The following is an 18,443-nucleotide window of genomic DNA, read 5'->3' on the forward strand; positions in this document are numbered from 1 at the left end:
ACTACAAGAGAAAAGGTACTGGAGAAGACAATGGAAAAAGTAAGAGAGGGCAACAAACCACTGGAGTATAAAGGGCAAAAAATATTCATTTATCCAGATATAAGTTTTGAACTCCTGAAGAAGAGAAAGGAGTTCAATACAGCAAAGGCGATTTTATGGAAGAAAGGGTATAAATTTATACTAAAGCATCCAGCGGTATTGAAAATATTTATTCCAGGACAACAAAACAGACTATTCTCGGATCCAGAGGAAGCACGAAAATTTGCAGAACAATTATAAAATAGACTGAGGGATGAAGACGTGTAACGAGAGTACAAAAGACTGAGAACTAAAAAGACACATAAGTTTTGAACTCCTGAAGAAGAGAAAGGAGTTCAATACATCGAAAACGATCTTATGGGAAAAAAAAACTATTCTCGGATCTAGAGGAAGCAAGGAAATTTGCAGAACAACTACAAAACAACCAGAGAGATGAAGATATGTAATAAGAGTAAAAATGACCACGATTTATTTGTATGTGGGTAAAGAGGTATATGTGTGTATATGTATAATGTGCATACATGAATGTATCCGTATTTAGAGGAAAATATAGATAGTATAGACAAGAATTAATAAGGGAAGGAAATGGAATAGAGGGAATAAGGAGGGAACTAAAAGAGTGACCTTTGTTACATATGAAAAGTGAAATCTTTTCTGGGGGGGCTGGGTGGGGAGGAGTTGCGGTCACTGCAAAATCAGCTGACGCTTGCGAGTGAATTCGCAAATCCAAATGGAGAGGGGAGATGTGGTTGTCCGACAAGGGATAAAGGACAACTCAGGAGGGGAAGGGGAGATTGGGGCTAAATAAGTTTTAAATAGGAGAATAAGGAAAATGTTTGATGTTTTAGGAATGTTGTCTTATAAAGGGTTCAAAACAAGAAAACAGAAATGGATAAGAAGGAAAGGTAATGATGGAGAAACGGAAAGGGAAGATAAACAAAGTATAAAATGGCTACATTGAACTATATGACTTTAAATATTAATGGAATACATAAGCAAATTAAAAGGAATAAACTGCTAAATTTACTGAAAAAAGAAAAAATTGATATAGCACTTGTGCAAGAAACAAATTTAACTGAATTGGAGCACAAGAAATTAAAGAGAGATTGGTAGGACACGTAACAGCAGCATCGTATAATTCAAAAGCAAGAGGAGTAGCTATATTAATTAGTAAAAATGTGCCATTTAAAATAGAAGAGGAAATAATAGATCCAGCAGGGAGATATGTAATGATAAAATGTCAGATATATTCGGAGTTTTGGAATCTACTCAATGTATATTCACCTAACGAAGAAGATCAAAAGTTTATGCAAGATATCTTTTTGAAGGTAGCAGATACGCAAGGGAACATATTAATAGGAGGGGACTTCAACCTGAATTTGGATTCAAATATGGACAAAACTGGGAAAAAAATTAACAGAAAGAACAAAGTAACCAAATTTATAATTGAATCGATGGAAGAAATGCAACTTTTGGATATATGGAGGAAACAACACCCAAAGGAAAAGGAATATTCATATTACTCGGCTAGACATAAAACATACTCAAGAATAGACCTATTCCTGTTATCAGCTTTCATGCAAGACAGAGTAAGAAAAACAGAATATAAAGCTAGAATATTATCGGACCATTCACCCTTAATATTGACAGTAAAGCTAGAGGACATCCCTCCAAGAATGTATAGATGGAGATTAAACCCCATGTTACTTAAAAGGCAGGATTTTAGAGAATTAATTGAAAGACAAATTAAAATGTATTTTGAAATAAATACGGAATCAGTGGAAGATAAGTTTATACTATGGGATGCAATGAAAGCATTCATTAGAGGGCAAATAATAAGTTATGTAACCAAGATGAAGAAGGACTATAATCAGGAAACAGAGCAGTTGGAAAGGGAAATAGTAAATATAGAAAAAGAATTAGCAATGAAGGAAGATACAACTAAAAGAAGAGAACTGGCGGATAAAAAAATAAAATATGAATCAGTACAAACATATAAAGTGGAGAAGAATATAATGAAGACAAAACAGAAATATTATGAACTGGGTGAAAAAACGCACAAAATCCTAGCATGGCAGCTTAAGACAGAACAAGCTAAGAAAATGGTATTGGCATCAAGGAAAAAAGACAAACAAATTACATATAATCCAAAAGAAATTAAGGAAAACTTTAGAGAATTCTATGAACAATTATACCGAACTGAAAACAAAGGGAAAGAAGGGAAAATAGATGAATTTCTGACTAAAATTGAACTACCAAAACTACAAATAGAGGAACAAAATAAAATAACAGAGCCATTTGGAATAGTAGAAATACAAGAGATAATAAAAAAATTACCAAATAATAAGACACCAGGAGAGGATGGATTCCCAATAGAATTCTACAAAACATTTAAAGACTTATTAATTCCGCCCCTCCTGGAAGTAATCAACCAGATTGATAAAACACAAAGCTTACCAGATTCATGTAAAACAGCAATAATTACAGTAATACTAAAGCAAGGGAAAGATCCACTCTCACCAGCGTCATATAGACCAATATCTTTACTTAACACAGATTATAAGATAATAGCTAAACTATTATCAAACAGATTAGCAGAGTATGTACCGAAAATGGTAAATTTAGACCAAACTGGATTTATCAAAAAAAGACGCACAACAGACAATATTTGTAAATTTATTAACTAAATTCATGCAGTAGAAGGTAATAAAGCACCTACAGTAGCAGTTGCTTTAGACGCAGAGAAGGCCTTTGACAGAGTAGAATGGAATTATTTGTTCAAAGTATTGCAAAAATTCAGTTTACCGGAGAAGTATATTAATTGGATTAAAGCATTATATAAGGGACCGTTAGCGAAAGTGACAGTAAATGGACATGTATCAAAGCAATTTAACTTAAGCAGGTCAACACGGCAGGGATGCCCACTATCACCTTTATTGTTTGCGTTAGCTATAGAATCACTAGCAGAATTGATAAGAACAGATAATAATATAAAAGGAATAAAAATAAAAGACAAGGAATATAAAATCAGTTTATTTGCGGATGATGTTATAGTGTACTTAACAGAGAATAAAAGAATTATATAAGAAATTGAAGGAATATGGAGAAGTGTCGGGTTACAAGATAAATGTAAATAAAAGTGAAGCAATGCCTATGAATAATGCGGATTTCTCAAAATTTAAGAAGGAATCACCATTTAGATGGCAAATGCAAGCAATAAGATATCAAGGTGTACAAATAAACAAAAATCTCGGCCAACTATATAAGCTCAATTATTGTCCACTCATGAAAAAATTACAGGACGATTTACAGCATTGGAAAGATTTACCACTAACACTAATAGGAAGGATAAACTGTATTAAAATGAACATTTTTCCAAGGATATTATACTTGTTTCAGGCATTGCCAATACAACTGACAGAGAAATTCTTCAAGGAGTTAAAGAAAATAATAAGGAAATTTTTATGGAGAGGGGGGAAACCGAGGATAGCACTAGATAAATTAACAGAATGGTATAAACAAGGAGGCTTACAACTGCCAAACTTTAAAAATTATTATAGAGCCGCACAATTAAGATACCTATCAGATTTTTATCAAACAAGGGAAAAACCAGATTGGACGAGATTAGAATTAGATAAAATAGGGGAAAAGATACCTGAACACATATTATATAAATGGGATGAAAAATTGGTACAACATAGAAGTTCTCCAGTATTACATCATCTCCTCAATATTTGGAAGAAGATTCATGTAGAAAGAAATAAAACAAATTATCAATTACCAAAACTAATATTGACGCAAAACAAGTTATTCCCTTTTACAATAGATAACCTTTCCTTTAGAGAATGGGAAAAAAAGGGATTAAAAGATTAGAAAATTATTTTTCAGGAAATAGATTCTTATCCTTTGAACAAATGAAAGATAAGTACAATATCACTCAAGATACAGTGCTGGCATATTACTAATTGAGATCCTACTTGAAGGACAAATTAGGAAGCAGCTTGAGTTTGCCAGAGGGAAGTAACCTTGAATATGTGATTACAGATTCAATGATAATCAAATGATTTATAACAAATATGTATATTAAACTGCAAGAAAAGGAGAATGAGGAAACAAATGGTAAAACTAAACAAAAATGGGAACAAGATTTAAATATAAAGATAAAAAAGGAAACATGGGAGAAGTTATGCTCCGGAACGATGAGAAATACAATAAATACGAGGTTACGTATGATACAATATAACTGGATACACATGCTATACATTACACCTCAAAAGTTAAATAAATGGGACCCAACAGTATCTGATAGATGTTTTCGATGTAAAAAAGAAATGGGAACAACAATTCATGCAATCTGGACATGTGAGAAAGTAGAAAAATTTTGGGAAGATCTCAATCAGATATTAAATAAAATAACAGAAAACAATATACCAAAGAATCCAGAGATCTTTCTCCTAAGTAACATAAAAGACAAAGAATTTGGAATTGATTTGGAGGATGCACAAAAAAGATTTAAGATAGCTCTAGCCGTAGCAAAAAATGTATTATGTCAACCTGGAAATTGGAAGATAATTTGAAAATACAACAATGGTATATAGAAATGAATAAATGTGTTCCATTAGAAAAAATAACATATAGTTTAAGAAATAATGTTGAAATATTCGAACAAATATGGGAGCCTTACATTAAATACAATAGCGAAAACCTACCGGGGACAATCATTACCTAAGTTAACAGAAGGAAAAGGAAATGAAAAGAATGGACTCAGTAGAATTTCTGGTGTATTTTTATTGAATGACAACATTGTCTGACTGGTTTAATGTATCCTAGATTGTATACCTTAAATGGACGGGAGGGGGGAGGTAGGGAGGGTGGGATGGGAGGAGGGGGGGGGAGAAAAAGGCACTGTATATGTGTGAAAAGGAAAAACTGTGTACCATGGTTAATGTGATTTATGGTGTGAAAAATAAAAAAAATTTTAAAAAAAGATGCTGAAGAGAGCAAGGCTACCGGTCGCCATCTTGACAACTTTGTACAGGAGCGCAACTGAGAGCCTCCTGCCTGCCTGGATCATTGTGTGGTACAGTAGCATTGGACTGGAAGTTGATACAAAGGATTATCAAAATGGCAGAGAAGATCACTGGGGTCTCCCTTTCCTTGATTTACCAGGAATGTTGCATAAATAGGGCTCAAAAAGAATTAATAAGGACCATTTTCATCCAGCAAAAGAGTATCTTTGACCCACTACCATCAGGAAGGACGTGCAGGAGTATGCCGACAGGAAGGGTGGTAAAAGAGGTGGGGGTGTGGAATTGCTGATCAGGGATATTATCACGGCTGCAGAAAAGAGGGAAGTAGTGGAGGGATTGTCGACTGAGTCAGTGGAGGTGGATGTCAGGAACAGGAAGGGGCAACAACCCTACTCGGTGTATATCATAGACCCTACCAATAGCAATATAAAGTCTTCAAAGAGCAGAAAGGGAGGCAGATTCTTGAAATGTACTAAAACAATAGTTGTAGCGACAGATGATTTTAACTTTCCTAATACTGATTGGCACCTTGTTAGAGTGAAAGGTTTGGATGGAGTGGAATTTGTGCAGTGTGTTCAGGAAGGTTTCATGATACAATATGCAGATAGGCCAATGAGAGGAGAGACTAAACTTGACCTGGTAATGGGAAATGGACCAGGTCAGGTATTAGATCACTCAGTCGGTGAACATTTTGGAGAAAGTGATCACAACTCCCTCTTCCTTTTCCATAGCACTGGAGAAGGACAGGAATAGATAATTTGGGGAAATATTTAATCGGGATAAGGGAAAATATAATGCTATTAGGCAGGAGCTTGGGAGCATAAATTGGGAGCAGATGTACTCAGGGAAAAGTGCGGCAGAAATATGGCAAATGTTCAGAGAACATTGCATGGTGCTCTGCACAAGTATATTCCACGGAGGCAGGGAGAGATGGGAAGGTGAAAGAACCATGGTGTAGAAAATTGAGTTGTGAGAAAAGGAAAATTAATTAGAGGTTTAGCAAGATCAGAACTGACTGAGAATTACAAGATTGCCAGAAAAGAGTTTAAGAGAGGAGTTAGGAGACCTGGAAACGTGTTCATGGAGTTGGAGGAAGTAGCAGAGGTCCTTGCCTCAGTATTCACCAGAGGAAAGGACCTTGGCAATTGTGAGGATGATTGGGGATTGACTGAGGCATGAGAGCACAATGACATTAAGAAAGAGGATGTGTTGCAACATTTGAAAAACGAAAGTTAGATAAGTCGCCTGGACCAGACGAGATTTATCCCGGGCTACTGTGGGATGCAAGGGGGGAGATTGCTGAGCCACTGGTGATGATCTTCACACCATCAGTGGGGACAGGAGAAGTTCCAGAGGATTTCAAATCTTGTTCCCCTGTTCAAGAAAGGAAGTAGCGATAAACCTGGAAATTATAAACCAGTGGTGGGCAAGTTGTTGGAGACAATTTTGAGAGACAGGATTTACAAACTTTTAGAGAGGCATTATCTGATTAGGGATAATCAGCATGGCTTTGTCGGATGAAGGCCATGCCTCACAAGTCTGATTAAATTCATTGAATACATTGAAGGTAGAGCAGCGGATGTAGTGTATGTGGCATTGATAAGGTTCCCCATGTAAGACTCATTTAGAACATCAGGAGGCATGGGATCCAAGGAGGCCTTGCTTTGTGGATATTGAATTGGCTTGCCCAATGGAAGGTGGTTGTAGATGGTTCGATTTCTTCATGGAGGTCGGTGGGCAGTGGTCGTTCTAATAGATCTGTTCAGGGACCCCTCCTCTCTGTGATTTTTATAAATGACCCGGATTAGGAAGTAGAAGGGGCTGGACTATGCTGTCGATTTCTGTGCTCTTTTTTCTTTGTTCTATTGCTGGAATGATTGCAAAATGATTGTCATGTGCATAATGGAAAGGAATTTCATTGTGGCCCAAAATTCCTGGATGTAAATAGTGCACAGAACTATATAGAATTACAGACACGTACTGTGTATTCTCGTGCAATAGTCGAGTTTTTGGACCAACTTTTCAGGTCAAATTTGCGGGAGTCGATTTTTACATGTGTCATACTTTTCACTGTGGTAAGTGCCTACGTTCAAGGCATCAGGAGCTCAGACGGTTGGGACTGGGTGGTAAGTCCATATTTGTGGTATTGGGAGCACAGATGGGTGGGACTGCATGGTAAGTGTGCGTTCAAGGTTTCGGGAGCTCAGATGGGTGGGACGGCATGGTAAATCCACGTTAAGGGAGTCAGGAGCTCCAGTGGGCAGCTGGGGCCTAGGAGAGAGTCTGCAGCCATGTTGTTGGGAGGTCAATGGATGGGCGGCTGAGGTGAGGATATGTGTTCGGAGTATCAGGAGCTCAGGTGGGTGGGCAACCATGGTGAATGTCCATGGTCAGGGTGTCTAGTGCTCTAGTTGAGGGTGGCCAGCTTGAGGGTTCATGGTCAGGGGATCAAGTGCTTGGTGGGCGGCTGGCCTGGGGGAGGATCTATGGTTGGGGCGAGAGACCATGTTGGTGTGTCAGGAGCTCCAGTTGGCAGGCAGCTAGGGTGATAGTCCATGATGAGGGCATCTGGAGCTCCGGTGGGTAGGTGACCATGGTCGAGATGTCAGGAGCTCTGCTGGGTGGGCGGCCAGGGGAGAGTCCATGGATGAGGTGTCAGGAGCTCCAGTGGACAGCGGACCAAGGGAGGGTCCACGGCTGGGGCATTGAGAATTTGGATGGGTGGATGGCCAGGGTGTTGGGGGTTTGGATGTGTGGGTGGCTGGGGTTTCAGAGGTTCAGATGGACAGGTTGCCGGGGTGTCACGGGTTCGGATGGGCGGGTGGCCGGGGTGTCGGGGGTTCAGATGGGCGAATTGACATTAATCTGAGTTTTTTTTGGAGGATTTAAGGTCTCAAGAGTATATCTGGTGTATAAGTTGATCCCCCCCTTGAGAAATCTTTTAAGGGAAATATACAGTATATAACATTATCAATATTTCTTGATTTTTGTTTTCTTTTTTTGGAGATTTATTTCTAATATGTCACATTTTCACTCTTTGGACTTCATATCTGATACTTTTACTATGTAGATGTGGGGAGACCATTTTAATTTTGTTATTTCTGTTCTCCTTATGCTGTGTAGATTATGAATTGTTAAAATGAAAGAGAAAGCATGGATTAATTGGGCCAAAAAGATTGGATTCGGATCTATGAGTCGTTGGGAAATCAGAAACTCCTGATAAGCGTCAGTGGAGAATATGTTCAAAGCCTCCTGGGTGTGAACCCAGAGTCAGGAAAATAAAAAGCTGGAGAACTGAATGAGCCAAGAGAAAGCAGATGTTGGAAATCCTACTTGAGCAGGAGCTCTCAGCCAGCCAGTCAGCATCCATGGAGAGAAGTTGTGAAAGTCTCTGCCCCAGGACCTTGCATCAGTCCTGGTTTTAGTTGTAGCAAGCACGGAGTGGGGTGTGTGGCAGAAGGAGTGGGAGGGCTGACGTGAGGACATTCCTGGTAGAATTGGTGTCATGCATAACTGAAAGGAATTTAGAGTTCTAGCTACAAATTCCTGCCAGTAAATAGTGCACAGGACCATGTAGAATTACACACACATAAATCATAGAACATTACAGTACAGGCCTTTTGGCCCACTATATTACGCTGACCTATGTAAATATACTCAACTAACTAAACCTTCCGTCCCTCACACCCATAAACATGATCTACCACATTCATTGCTTGCAAAATTATCGAGGACCCCTTCCAACCTGCACACTGCATCTTCCAGCTGCTCCCGTTGGGGAAGAGATCCAGGAGGATCAGAGCAGCACCACCTGGGTGAGGAACAGCTTCATTCCACAGGCAGTGAGAATGCTTGTAAATATGTGTGCTCTGTCTGTATATGTGTTTGCATGTTTACACCGAGGAGTGAAGAACGCAGTTTTTTCCAGTTGTACTTGTAATTGTATGATTATAATAACATTATTATTCACAGATATCTTCAACACCTCAGTCCAGCAGATCATGTAACCACCTCTTTCAAACAGACATCAATCGTACCCGAGAGGAGTGTGGTAACCTGCCTAAATGACTATCGACCAGTGGTACTCGCATCAACAGTGATGAAGTGTTTTAAAAGGCTGGTGATGAAGCCGATCAGCTCCCGTCTGAGAAGCGACATGGATATGTTCCAGTTCACCTATCGTAGTAACAGGTCTACGATGGATGCCATCTCACTGGCTCTACACAAAGCCCTGGAACATCTGGACACCAAAGATGCCTACGTCAGGATGCTCTTTATTGACTAGTTTGGCATTTAACACCATCAGCCCCTCAAAACTGATCAATAAACTCCAATACTTGGGAGTTAACATGCCACTGTGTAATTGGATCATGGATTTCCTCACCTCCAGACCAAAATCAGTGAAGATTGGTAAGAACATTTCCACAACCTTCACCAGTACTAGAGCCCCCTGCTCTACTCATTTTGCACCTATGACTGTGTGGCTCGGTACAACAACAACACCATCTACAAATTCACTAATTATACCACAGTAAAAAGTGAATTGCATAGGAGGGAGATTGAAAACTTGTCGGAATGGTGCATCAACAACAATGTCACCAAAACTGAGGAGCTGATTGTTGACTTCAGGAAGGGAAAACCAGAGGTGTACAATCCAGTGATCACTGTGGGATCAGAGGTGGAGAGGGTGAGCAAATTCAAGTTCTTGGGAGTCACCGTCTTGGAAGATCTTTCCTGGACCAAACACACTAATGGCATCATGAAAAGAGTACGTCAATGCCTCTACTTCCTCAGGACTTTCCGGAGGTTTGATATGACACCGGAAACCCTGGCAAATTTCTACGGAGGTGTGGTGGAAAGTGGGCTGATCGCCTGCATCACAGTCTGGTTTGGGAACACAGCCCAGGACATCACAGACAAAGCTCTCCCCACTATCGAGAACATCTACGGGGAACGCTGTCGTCAGAGAGCAGCAGCAATCATCAAAGACCCACCACCACCCAGCTCTCACTCTATTCTCGCTGCTGCCATCAGGGAAGAGGTGTAGGTGCCACAAGGCTCGTGCCACCAGGTTCAGGAACAGCTGCTCCTCCTCCACCATCAGACTCCTCAATGACAAACTCAATCAGGGACTCATTTAATGCTCTGACTTTTATTGATTTCTCTCTCTCTGTATTGTAGTCAATTGATTTACATTTTTTTTGGCATGTGTATGTTAGTCATTTTTGTTGCAATGCCAGCAAATTGTAATTCTGCCTGGCCTACAGGAAGAGGAATCCCAGGCTTGTATGTGATGTCGTGTATGTTCTCTGACAAATCTAAAACAAATCAGATCGCTGCACTATTCAAACCACTTTTTTTTACTTGCACTATCTGCAAATGAGAAGTGCTCAGGCTTGAAATGTTAGCCCTGTAGATCCTGTAGATTAGGGGTCTCCAAAGTGGTCGATATTCGACCCCCAGTGATCGATGGAACCATCCAAAGGGTCAATAAATGCAAGGGGGTTGAAAGGGGAGGTCAATAACATCAGGGGGGTCCATTTAAAATTTTGCCCCCACACCCCCCCATGGGGATGGGGCAGGGGGAGGCTAACCTGCCATGATCCTTCGTGTGCCGCCATCACGCTTCCCCCCTCGTCGCACATGTGCCAGCTGCCACTTCGAGCATTGCCGTCACAGTTCTCCCTCATTGCACATGCACCAGCCGGCTGAGCATGGCCAGTGGTCCCCGGGATGCCACGTTTAACAGGGAAGTGCCCTTTCTGCCCCTTAATTTTTCCTCCATTTAGGGTTGTAGGGCCGACACCCCCAAATAGAGGACAAATTAACATATGTCTTAAGGTGGCGCTGGATGGAGGACAGAGGGCTCAAAAGCACGACTGTTCGGCCTAAAACCAGACAGAGCACCCCCCCCACTGTCCAGCCCCCCTTCAGTCCAGTGTCCCCCCCCACCATCCAGCACCAGAATTCCATGCCTGGGGGTCGATGAGGGAGCACATAGTCCCTGAAGGGGTCGACATTTTGGGAACCCCTGCTGTGGATGCTGTGTGACCTGCTGAGTTTCTCCAGTACGTTTGTGTGTTACCTACATTACTACTTATTCTTTCAAGCTTATTTGATTTTTTTCTGTCTTGGCATATTGTGTTAATTTAATGCATACTATTGTATTAGTTTATCTGTCCTATTTCTGTCTCATGATGCATTATGCGTAGTTGGTGAACCTTGTGTGGGTGCAGCAGTGAGAATTTCAGTGTGTCTGTACACCGTACTTATGTGTATGACAATAAACTCTTGGTCACCTTCCCCTGTGACCCCAAACCTGAGTATAGCCCCTCATTGCCTGGTGACAGCGGAAGTGGGTCATCTGGTCCAGACATCCTGGTCAATCTCAAGTCAACAGGCAACTATCCAGCTGCCTGGATATCAAGAGAACATTCCTTGCTTGTCTGGGTCAATCATGGCTCTGATCACACTCTGGGCAGTGTCCGCACCCCAACTGCCTTCAGTTCCTTCATCGATGACTTTCTTTTCATCAATGACTTTCCTTCCATCACTGGGTCAGAAGGGAGGTCCAGGGATTACACAGTAGTCTGCCCTGCCATGAAAGAGACTAATCATGTCCAAGAGTGGTATCATGCCAATTGGAACCATAGCACAGAAACAGGCCCTTTGGCCTATCTAGTCTGTGCCAAACTATTATTCTGTCTAGCCCCAATGACCTCCACCCTTCCATGTACCTACCTAAACTTTTCATATTCACTTCAGCTGGCAGCTCATTCCACATTCCACCACTCTCTGTGTGAAGAAGTTCCCCCTTAACTTCCCTTTAAACTGTTCTCCTTTCACTCTCAGCCGATGCCCTCTGGTTTGTATCTCACCTACCCTCAGTGGAAAAACCCTATCTACATTTACTCTATCAATGCCCCTCATAATTTTCTACACCTCAATCAAATCTCCCCTCATTCTTCTACACCCCAGGGAATACATTCCTAATCTGTTTAACCTTTCCCTGTAACTCAGACACCACATCATCAATGTCCCAAGAGCCACCACTGACCAGGGAGTCAACCCTAGGACTTTGTGGCTGCAAGAGGAGGGATTTTTGAACCAGGTGATGTGCGTCCAGATACACCAGGCCTGTACACATGTCTGGGGGGGGGGGGGGGGGGGGGCGAGGGGATTAGCTCCAATGATCCTTGAGAAGTTTGACACCATCCAAGACAAAGCAGCCCATTTGATTGTTAATTCACCGCACCCCCCCCACTCCCACCACCCAAAACAGCCCGCTGCAGTGTGGACAATCCACCAGAGATAGGTCAGTTACCTGACCAGGCTACTCTGAGTTTCCAACCTCCAACACTGGGAAGGTCGAGGGCAGAAGGGGCCTGGAAGCGCCATCACCCTCAGGTTCCTCTCGGACCACAGACTCATGGAAGGCAGGAGATGGTAGGGAGCTTCTGCTGGGAACTTATGGTCCAACTGTCCATTCTGCAACAGGAACTCCCGCCAGGCAAGGACTTGACTTCCTCAGAAGCCTGTCCCAGAGGGCTCTCTCCAACTTTTACAGGGGGTGGGGGTTTGCGGCAGATTGGGAGTGGATGTGGACTTGGATGGGAACCGGGACAGGGGCGGGTGTGAACTGTGTCGGGGACTGGGTTGGACCGGGATGATCCGGGTTGGACACCGGCCACTTCAGCAGCCGCACCCACGGGAGGGGCCGAGCTTGCCGCAGTTTCACCTGCGGTTTCCGGGAGATGGAGGTGCCGCGGGGACCCGCGGGGAGAGCGGGCTCCCGCTGCCATCCGCGCCCCTTCCGTGGCCAGAACTACCGGAGCCTGCTGCGGAGCTGCCTCCGGGCCGGCGTTCCCTTCCAGGACCAGGTCTTCCCGGCCAGCCCGGCCGCGTTAGGGGACGTCGCCCCACAAGTGGCTCACTGGAGGCGGCCGTATGTGAGTGCCCCCCAACCCCCCTCCTCCCCCCGGACGGACACTGTGTCGGGACCCGGGGGGGAAGAGCCCGGGACCTGGGACCCGGCGAGGAGGGGGTAGAGAGAGTCCGGAACACGAGGGGCGAGCACGAAACTGAGAGATGGTCTGGTATGAAAGTGGGAACAAGAGTCCAGCCATTTAGATGCTTGGGACGGAGCTCGGATCGCGGGGGACGGAGCTCGGATCGCGGGGGACGGAGCTCGGATCGCGGGGGACGGAGCTCGGATCGCGGGGGGACGGTGCTCGGATCGCGGGGGGACGGTGCTCGGATCGCGGGGGGACGGAGCTCGGATCGCGGGGGGACGGTGCTCGGATCGCGGGGGGACGGTGCTCGGATCGCGGGGGGACGGTGCTCGGATCGCGGGGGGACGGTGCTCGGATCGTGGGGGGACGGAGCTCGGATCGCGGGGGGACGGAGCTCGGATCGCGGGGGGACGGAGCTCGGATCGCGGGGGGACGGTGCTCGGATCGCGGGGGGACGGAGCTCGGATCGCGGGGGGACGGTGCTCGGATCGCGGGGGGACGGTGCTCGGATCGTGGGGGGACGGAGCTCGGATCGCGGGGGGACGGAGCTCGGATCGCGGGGGGACGGAGCTCGATCGCGGTGACGGTGCTCGGAAGGGGGTGTCAGAGCTCGGATCGCGGGGGGACAGTGCTCGGATCACAGGAGACTGAGCTCGGATCGGGAGGGAACTGATCTCGGATCGCATGGACGGAGCTCATATCGTGGGGGAACGGAGCTCATATCGTGGGGGAACGGAGCTCATATCGTGGGGGAACGGAGCTCATATCGTGGGGGAACGGAGCTCATATCGTGGGTAACGGAGCTCATATCGTGGGGGGACGGAGTTCGGACAGCGGGGCGACAGTGTTCGGTTTGGGGGGGACTGAGCTTGGATTGTGGGGTACGGAGCTCGGATCATGGGTGACGGTGCTCGGATGGGGGGGGACGGAGCTCATATCGCAGGAGACGGAGCTCAGATTGTGGGGGACGAAGCTCGGATCGCGGGGACAGTTCGTATCGTAGAGGGACGGAGCTCAGATCGTGGGGGATGGAGCTCGGATCACAGAGGATGGAGCTCGAAATGCGAAGGGACAGAGGTCATTAATGGGGCAGATGGAGTGGGGTGTGTGGGGTCAGCGTAAGTGGGTCATTAATGGGGAGACAGAGGGGGGTCTGTGGGGTTGGGGAGGAGTGGGTTTCCGCCCCTTGACACAGCGTTGTGACAATTTGTTGGACATTCCATCCTGATCTCCCCTTCCCTCCAGTAACTGAAACTCTCCTCTCGCCCCAGCAAATCCAGCAGAACCCCTGTTTCTTTGTAGAGAGAGCCAGTCGCTTTGATGTGTGTCAAGGGAATCTGGGTAAGGTCCAGTCAGAGGAGGGAATGGGCCAGTCACTGGCACCGAGCACCCCGGGGTGGTGGGGTGGGGAGGAGTGGTGGGGGGGGGGGGAGGAGGGAGTGGGGTGGTGAGGGGATGGGGCAGGTAGGCTGGGAAGGCGGAGGGGACAGTGGTGGTTGGGGAGGGGTGGGTGGTGAGGTTACGTGCAGGTGGGCTGGGGAGGTGGAGGGGACAATGGGGTGGTTGGGGAGGGGTGGGGTGGTGAGGTTACAGGGAGGGTGGGCTGGGGAAGTGGAGGGGTCGATGGGGTGGATAGGGGGGTGGGGTGGTGAGGAGATGGGGTGGGTGGGCTGGGGAGACAGAGGGGATGATGGGGTGGGTGAGGTTACAGGGTGGGTGGGCGGTGGAGGCAGAGGGGTGATGGGGTGTGGGGAGGGTAGGGTGGTGAGGAGATGGGGCGGGTGGGCTGGAGAGGTGGAGGGGCTGATGGGGGTGTGGTGGTGAGGCAAAGGGGCGGGTGGGCTGGGGAGGTGGAGGGGACATTGGGGTGGTTGGGGAGGGGTGGGGTGATGAGGTTACAGGGAGGGTGGGCTGGGGAAGTGGAGGGGTCGATGGGGTGGATAGGGGGGGTGGGATGGTGAGGAGATGGGGTGGGTGGGCTGGGGAGGCAGAGGGGATGATGGGATGGGTGGGGTGGGTGAGGTTACAGGAGGCAGAGGGGTGATGGGGTGTGGGGAGGGTGGGGTGGTGAGGAGATGGGGCAGGTGGGCTGGGGAGGTGGAGGGGATGATAGAGGGATGGGGAAGTGGGCAGGAATGGCACAGACTCCTCCTGTTCTGATGCTCGTCTCACCATGGGCCCACAGGAGACTGCTGGTTCTTGTCTGCCCTGACCTCGCTCACCATGCAGCCGGACCTCTTTGCCCACGTGGTTCCCCAGGGCCAGGACTTCCAGAGGGATTATTGTGGCATTTTCCACTTCCGGGTGAGCATCTCCATCGGGAATTGATGCAAGGTCTCTGTCGTGTGCACGAGTACCACACGTAGATGTGATCAAAGTCTTAGGGCACCTCCCATAAAACACAAAGGGAGTAGAATTAAAACCCCATGAAGAAGGTACATGAAGGGGAGAACATAAATTATGAGGAGGTTCACCGTGATCCAAAATAACTGCTGCCCCTTGAGGAGAGCGGTCTTTTGGTGGTCGTGTGGGGGCAACTATTCTCAACGGGGGCTCTACGGTCTCCCTGTGTGCTACAGACTGAAATCCGAAATCTTTTGTTATGATTTTTGTGTCATTGTTCGGAGGGAAGTACAGGTCCGGGAAAAATCCAAGGCTTGATTGCTTCACATGGAAGGGGGCCGATAAACTTTGGGCAAAGTCTGAAGGGGGCTGGAGCTGAATTTTAAATTTAGATGTACAGCGCAGTAACAGGCCCTTCTGGCCCTCGAGTCCGTGCTGCCCGATTACACCTGATTGACCTACAACCCCGATTAGTTTCGAACAGTGGAAGGAAACCAGAGCCCCCAGGGTAAACCCGCCCAGACACGGGGAGAATATACAAATTCCTTACAGACAGTGCGGGATTCGAACTCTGGTCCTGGTCGCTGGCGCTGTAACAGCATTCCGCTAACCCTTACACCAACTGTGCTGCCCCATGGTTGCGATGAAAGGTTAAGAATGGCTGGTTTAAGGGAGTACAGTGGGGTTCGCGAGCCTGATAGCTGCCGGATAAAATTTAAAGCACAAAGCTGGAGAAACTCAGCTGGTCAAACTGCATACTTCACTCTACCAATTCCCCTCATATCCATGTCATTCAGGTGCCTTGCTGTTTGGTGTTGGTGATCATGTCTTTCCATCTGTAACGATCTCTGGCCCTCCAAATTGTAGTTGTCGCCTCCCTTGTTCTCCTTCGCCGAGACCATCGTCAATGTTGAGGCCATGATTACACGAGGAAAAGTACTGAAGTGGTTTATTCCTTCAGCTACTGGATGGGTCACCCTGGCCACTGATCAGCTGATTCATCTGCCCAGCGTTTTTAGTTTTACAGCCATAAATTCCGATTTGTAGAATCTGCTTGTAACTGTCTGCAATCACGTAACCCTGATTGGGAGGCTAAGCTCGAGGCTGACCCATAGGCCACCGGACAGAAGGAGTGCCTCACTGAGCTGCTTTGCTGAGCACCAACACCCGCTTCCCCGACTTTGGGCAAAAGATTCGCCTGAACTAGGTCAGGGGACCAAACCCGGGCATGATGCTTCAGGGCTGACCTCATCAGCACTCATTTCAACTGCTACTTTTTCTCAGTCAAAATGGCCTTTCCCTTCCTCCCCACGTGGGCCGCCGCCTGCTAATGTTTTGTGATTCAGGCTCAGGAACGCTCAATAAAGAAATTGGCCGATATGAAGCTACATTCAAAGGGACTCTATCTTTTTTTAGTATAACCCAAACACGAATCTGGTAAAGCTTGTTCCTGCATCACTTGCTGAAGAATGTCCATAAATAGAGGAGACAAATCCTCATAAAAAGCTTTATAAAATTCAACAGTAAATCCATCATCTCCTGGAGACTTCCCATTGGACATTTGTTGAATAACATCCTTTATCTCTAAATCAGTAAAAGGAGAGTCCAATTTCCTCACATCTTCCCCTAATAAAAAAAAACTAACGCCTGGATCTGCCTGCACGTCGCTCCCCAGCACTTGAAAGGGGCCGGCTCTGAGGATCAAATCAGCCACATTCAACTGTTCCAAAGGTGACCGTGGGGAAATGGAAGATCTCGGCTTCCTGCTGCAAATGCAGCTCGGAGCGTCAGGCAAACTCCCCCCACCCCGCCTCTGCTCCTCTATGGACACCATGTACATCTCTTCCCCCATTGCCAGGGAAGGCAGCTGACACACTGAAGGACCCATCGCACCACCTTCAGACACCTTCCTCTCCCTTCCCCCACATAGGATGAAGGGGGAGGGGGGAATAGCGAGAGAAAGAAGTCCTTAAGCCCATCTCATCCATGCTGACCCATGTATGTCTGAACTAATTTTATATTTAAAGACACAGTACGGTAACAGGCCCTTCAGCAAACAGCCCACACCTTCTCCGGTTTCTGCTAGACCATTTCTCACACCCTTCCCCACCCCCCTGCCTCCTCCAGCTTTCCACCCCCTTCCCTCTCCATTCACAAAGCCTCCCCTCCCACTCCTCGTTTGCTGGTGTGCCCTCCTTCCCTTCTCCCCCGTGACCTTTTGTCTTTGGGCCTGTGCTCCTCCCCCTTCCCCCCTCCCCCATTCTATTCAGGAACCTGCCTCCTTTTTGCTCTGTCCCTAGTAAAGGGCTCAGGTCCGAAATATTTGCTGCATCAAGAACGCTGTGTGACCTCCTGAGTTTCTCCAGCCATTTGGTGTAAAATAGTGAAAGGCCCAATCCCACCCTCAGACACGCCCCCCCACCCCCCCCCCCCCACATCGAGAGTGTGAAAGCACGTTCCAACACTGCCAGAGCACACAAAAAAATGATCACATATCCTAATGTTATTAGTGGTATCCCCCACCCCCCGCCAGCCACCACCCCCCAAAATCCCATTACAGAGGGGAATTAGGGTAACCACGGGGAGGGGGTGGGCAACGGCATATCTACGCAAAGACCACCTATGGCAGGGGTGGCCAATGCATCAGAGTAAACAGTGACAAGGAGATCTGGGGAGACCCGGCTTTGATGGCTGCCATGTTGTATTTGCCGTTGTATAATTGAGCGTGGAAGGAGGATGAAACAGGTTCCTTGTATCTCCAGAACAGCGCTCAGTGGTGGGTGGGGGGGGGGGGTGGACTGTGACACCGACCCTGCCTGTGTTTAATACATGGCCGCTGTTAAACCCCCCCCCCCCCCCAGTTAAAATTCCCTGCTTGCTTATTTTGCCATTTTTTTAAATAGAGGTGACGGAATGGTGCTTTGGCACCACCTGACCCCTGAAGGCTTAAAGACGGTTCCTTATCTGGATCCTGAATGAACCCCCCCAGCAGTGCTCTCGAGCTGCCCCCATTCCCCCC

General features: G+C 46.6%; 1 protein-coding gene across 1 annotated transcript in view; it reads left to right on the plus strand.

Moving 5' to 3' along the window:
• The first annotated feature begins 12,823 nt into the window (after window positions 1-12,823).
• LOC138737199 (calpain-8-like) overlaps window positions 12,824-18,443 on the plus strand; it is a 51,388-nt gene continuing 45,768 nt past the window's right edge. The window contains exons 1-3 of the mRNA XM_069887853.1: window positions 12,824-13,018; window positions 14,353-14,422; window positions 15,267-15,385. Coding sequence (XP_069743954.1) covers window positions 12,824-13,018; window positions 14,353-14,422; window positions 15,267-15,385 — 384 coding nt within the window. The remainder of the gene's footprint in view (window positions 13,019-14,352; window positions 14,423-15,266; window positions 15,386-18,443) is intronic.

This window comes from Narcine bancroftii, chromosome 6, assembly GCF_036971445.1.
Source record: "Narcine bancroftii isolate sNarBan1 chromosome 6, sNarBan1.hap1, whole genome shotgun sequence".
Lineage (NCBI taxonomy): Eukaryota > Metazoa > Chordata > Chondrichthyes > Torpediniformes > Narcinidae > Narcine > Narcine bancroftii.